This window comes from Salminus brasiliensis, chromosome 23 (assembly GCF_030463535.1).
Source record: "Salminus brasiliensis chromosome 23, fSalBra1.hap2, whole genome shotgun sequence".
Taxonomy (NCBI): domain Eukaryota; kingdom Metazoa; phylum Chordata; class Actinopteri; order Characiformes; family Bryconidae; genus Salminus; species Salminus brasiliensis.
Window position 1 is genome coordinate 2,232,854 of NC_132900.1, and position 3,888 is coordinate 2,236,741.

Here is a 3,888-nt window from a genome sequence, read left to right on the forward strand (position 1 = left end):
AAGTGAAACCATCCTCTCTCACAACTGTATCTAAATAAAGTCACCCATGACACCCATGATGCTCAGTTAGCCGTTGTTCTTTCGATCTGCAGGCGAATAATTGCCCCCCACTTCATCAATCATTTCCTGAGCTCCTCTGTTTTGGCAAAATCCTGCTGATCGAAAGTCCTGCTAGGTTCTAAAGGGAGACAAGGTGGCCTTCTTCCCAAACCCCGATATCAATCAGAAAGCTCCAGCGGCAGCGCAAGGTTATTCAGTCACACGCTGCAATGAGTCAATAAACATCTGCACTGCCGAGGGCCCTTATCAGCCGGGCGGCATCTCTGCGGTTTAGGAGAAACCCCCTCTGAGGCCCGGGACCCCACCGTGCTTCCTTTACACAGGCGTATCTAACCAAGTCAAGAATGCTTTTGACAGGGTTTACCTAAAGGCTGTTTATCCAACGGACCACGGCTGTTTTTAACACTGTAGCTTTGTCCGCAGGCATGTCCACACTGGCCACGCTCCTTGATTACATTGGCCTTTCTGTCTCTCCGGGCAGCGACGATAAGCACGATTTCCGAAGGCATTGTGCCCGTGATTTATGAGACACCTTCGGAGGCATGTGTACGTGTCGCCCGCATGTAGCCCTCCTGCCAAAAGTTTGGGGACGCCTTGTCTTCTTTTGAAATGCGGTCAAGCCATGCTTGATTTTACTTTCAATTATGTAAGACCTGTATCTGCAAAGGTCTTGCTAAAATAGAGCAGCTGTACATGTTCGTCAGGTGTAAGCACTGGAAAAAATGTGAAGTCAGGCCAAATCTAACATGATGCAGTAACTGATTACAGTGTGTTGGAGTTGAGTTTATTCAACTTAATTCAGTCAAATATTCTCCTGATTTACATTTTTTACTTCTGCATCTCAATTGGGTCAACAATACATACTAAGTTGAACCTCAAAAATGAGGAAATTAAGATTTTAATCTGTAAGATTTTAATCTGTGGCTCCTCCCCTCATTTTTTATTATTTTTTTAATGTACTTGCTATTTATTATTTCCATCTGCAGGGCAAAACTCCCCTCCCCCCAACACATGAGGTCCCCAGACTTTGAGGCTTTTGCCAATGGAGCTCTGAGCCCTTCTGTAATTCGAACTTATGACCTCTGCAGACTTGATAAGCAGCAGTTAGACCGTAGGGCCGGTCTACAGCTGTGAAATTACAATGCTTAAACACATTGTTCAAATTCATAGAGTCAAATGACCTTACCATTCTTTCGGTACACAGACATGTAAAGGGTGGAGCAGCTGTCTAACTGCCGCTGTGTCAGGAGACTCAGGAGCTCATAAGTTAGGATCCTATTAACACCACCACAACCCTCCATGATCAGAAGTGAGAATGGTAATAGGTAAATAGGAATAGGTCCTAACCTGCAGGTGGGAACAAGCAGTAAACAAATTGAGGAGGAGGAGCCATAGCTTAATCCTCTTACATAATATTTCATCAGTTATTGTTTTTGAGGCCCAACTTAATATGTTTTGTCAACAAATCTGAGATTAGGAGAATATTTGACTAAACTATGTTGGTCTAGTTTTCTATTTCTAGGCTATATACTGTGCAGCAATGGGACAAAATGTGTGACCTTTATTAGATTTCTTAATTTAGTAATTTTATAGGTTTTACAGGACAACAAGAAGAATATGTTTCTATTGACATCGTAAATGGGTCCTCACACATGTCACAAACAGTGTATGTTCTTTTGCTCTTACTCAGAGTGAAGAGTGTGGTGTTCTCTCTGAGCAGGTGAAAGATGGTGGAGGAAAGGCTGGGCCAGGCGAAGGGTGTCCACCATGCTGTCCAAAACCAGTGATGTGCCCTTTAGAAGGAGAAACTGGAAGGTAGGTATAGACACTAAGTACACATAAGGCTACACATCACCTAAATAGGCCCTGCATGACAACCGACATCGTGAGCCTACGTGAGCATTTATAAAAGCTCCATTCAGATATATAATGTCATGATTGATGGAGTCATGGCACTCTGGGATGTCATGGCACAGGAGATGAAACTCTTCGTTCTTCATCCTTTCTGCAGATGGTTGTGTGGGTACTGGTGTCTCTACTGCCCTTAGTGGTTGGAGACAGGCCTGGCCTTAGAGAAGATCCTGAGGATCCAGTGGGCTTAGTCAGTGTCATGCTGGATGAGCAACCTTTTGATACCCTACCCCAAGAAGACGAGGAGATGGGAGATGGGGAGAACCACTCTCCATGGCCGAGCCTATTTGGTGAGAAAGCTTCTAAGCTTCTCAGTTAGTCATTCCACATTTGCTCTTTTGCACTGAAGAAATTGACAGTCTTTCTCCTGTGTTGCTTTCAGAGCCTTCCGTGTTCGTAGAGGAGGAGCGTCTGGCACGGTGGGAGCGCTCGCCCCGTTCCTCCGAAGCTTCAGATGCTCAGTCAAAAGGATCACACAAGAAAAAGAAGAAGAAGAAGAAAGAGAAAGGCGACAAGAAGCAAGGTCAAAGTAGCCGGGACTGCCGGTTGGAGAGGCGGGAGATGCGGGTCAGGGACCTGGGCATGGGCCACGACTCGGACGAGATCATCCTCTTCAAATTCTGCGTGGGCTCGTGTCAAAGCTTCCGGGGGAACTATGACCTGGCATTGCGGGCGCTGCTGACCAACGGCAGCCTGCCCAAGCGAACCGCTCGAAAGATCAGCGCCCAGCCCTGCTGCCGGCCTTCGGGCTATGAGCCCGTCTCTTTTATGGATGCCTCCACCACCTGGAGGACCATTGAGAAGGTCTCGGCCTCTGCCTGTGAATGCGTTGGCTGAGAGATGTTGAGGAATCAATCTCCTAACAAAAACAGAGGCACTGAGAAAATGAGGCGACGTAAAGGCGGAGGCACCTAAGGCTGCAGCTTCAGGGACAGGTGGCATGCAGGTGAAGGCTGAACAGTGGAATACCTGTGGGAGGATACACCAGAGCATTGATTACCAACATAACTAAGCACTTCCAGGAAATGTCTGCTGGCTGACGTGTTCATCCCAGTCTCTATAATTCAGTAATGCAATAGGGAGTGGACTGGTTGGACTGCATAGTGGATAACACTGTTACCTCACTCTCCTGATGATCAAAGGTTTGTTCCCATCCAAGCAGGAACTGATAGAGGGTGTTATGTTTGGACAGAAGAGACGTGGAGGGATGCATTGGGGGTTTCTGTAACATGCACTTCCAAAGGTTGGTGCCATAGTGTATAAGCTGAGTTGGGCTGAGAGAGACCTACCTGTAAACCGAGACAACATGAAGCTATATAACTATCGAATTCAGGACATCTGCAAGGTTAAGGTTCCTTAGACCTGTTCCTATGGACCCCGGGCTGGATAGCAGCCTCAGCCCAGTTCCTGGAGGCCTACCAGATGGACAACACACATGAACTAAGCCATAAAAGCCCATTTACACAATTTTCTCCTGATCCCAAGAGTCAGTCTCTCTCTGGTTTTGCACTTTAGCTCTTAAAGCAACCCGGTAGCATTCCTAACCCACCACATGTTGCCCCAAGTCACATCAAGTTGCTGGAAGTGATCTCACATAAACGTGTGCATGTGGTTTTCCTGACACTATATGACATACAGTTGTGTCTAAAAACAGGCAAGGAACAACAATGCACAGCTAAGCATTGTTACATAGCTGCTAATATGGTCCAACGCTATTCATAGAGTGTCAAAAATCACATGCTGTCAGCAAGTCTATTAGAGATTACTGAACTCCTCCACCCTGTTGATTCAAGGACTGAGGCTGCATAATGCTAAATGGTCATTATAGGGAATTATGATGGACGTTTCCCACTTGTGGCAAGTCAGTGTTAGCTACAATAGCCTCATAGCTAATTAACTAAAAACTAAGACAGCAGT

The 3,888-nt window shown here is 46.2% G+C and overlaps 1 protein-coding gene across 1 annotated transcript; it reads left to right on the forward strand.

Annotated features, from left to right (window-relative positions):
- The first annotated feature begins 1,697 nt into the window (after positions 1-1,697).
- On the forward strand, positions 1,698-3,084 carry artnb (artemin b). Its single transcript, XM_072669134.1, has 3 exons — positions 1,698-1,875; positions 2,072-2,261; positions 2,354-3,084. The coding sequence occupies exons 1-3, from the start codon at positions 1,828-1,830 to the stop codon at positions 2,806-2,808; spliced, it is 693 nt and encodes a 230-aa protein (XP_072525235.1). The 5' UTR covers positions 1,698-1,827; the 3' UTR covers positions 2,809-3,084.
- Positions 3,085-3,888: the final 804 nt, after the last annotated feature.

Coding starts and splice junctions, on each gene's coding strand:
- artnb (XM_072669134.1), top strand. CDS start 1,828: ATGCTGTCCAAAACCAGTGATGTGCCCTTTAGAAGGAGAAACTGGAAG. Junction 1,876..2,071: donor TTAGAAGGAGAAACTGGAAG/GTAGGTATAGAC, acceptor TCCTTTCTGCAG/ATGGTTGTGTGGGTACTGGT. Junction 2,262..2,353: donor TCCATGGCCGAGCCTATTTG/GTGAGAAAGCTT, acceptor TGTTGCTTTCAG/AGCCTTCCGTGTTCGTAGAG.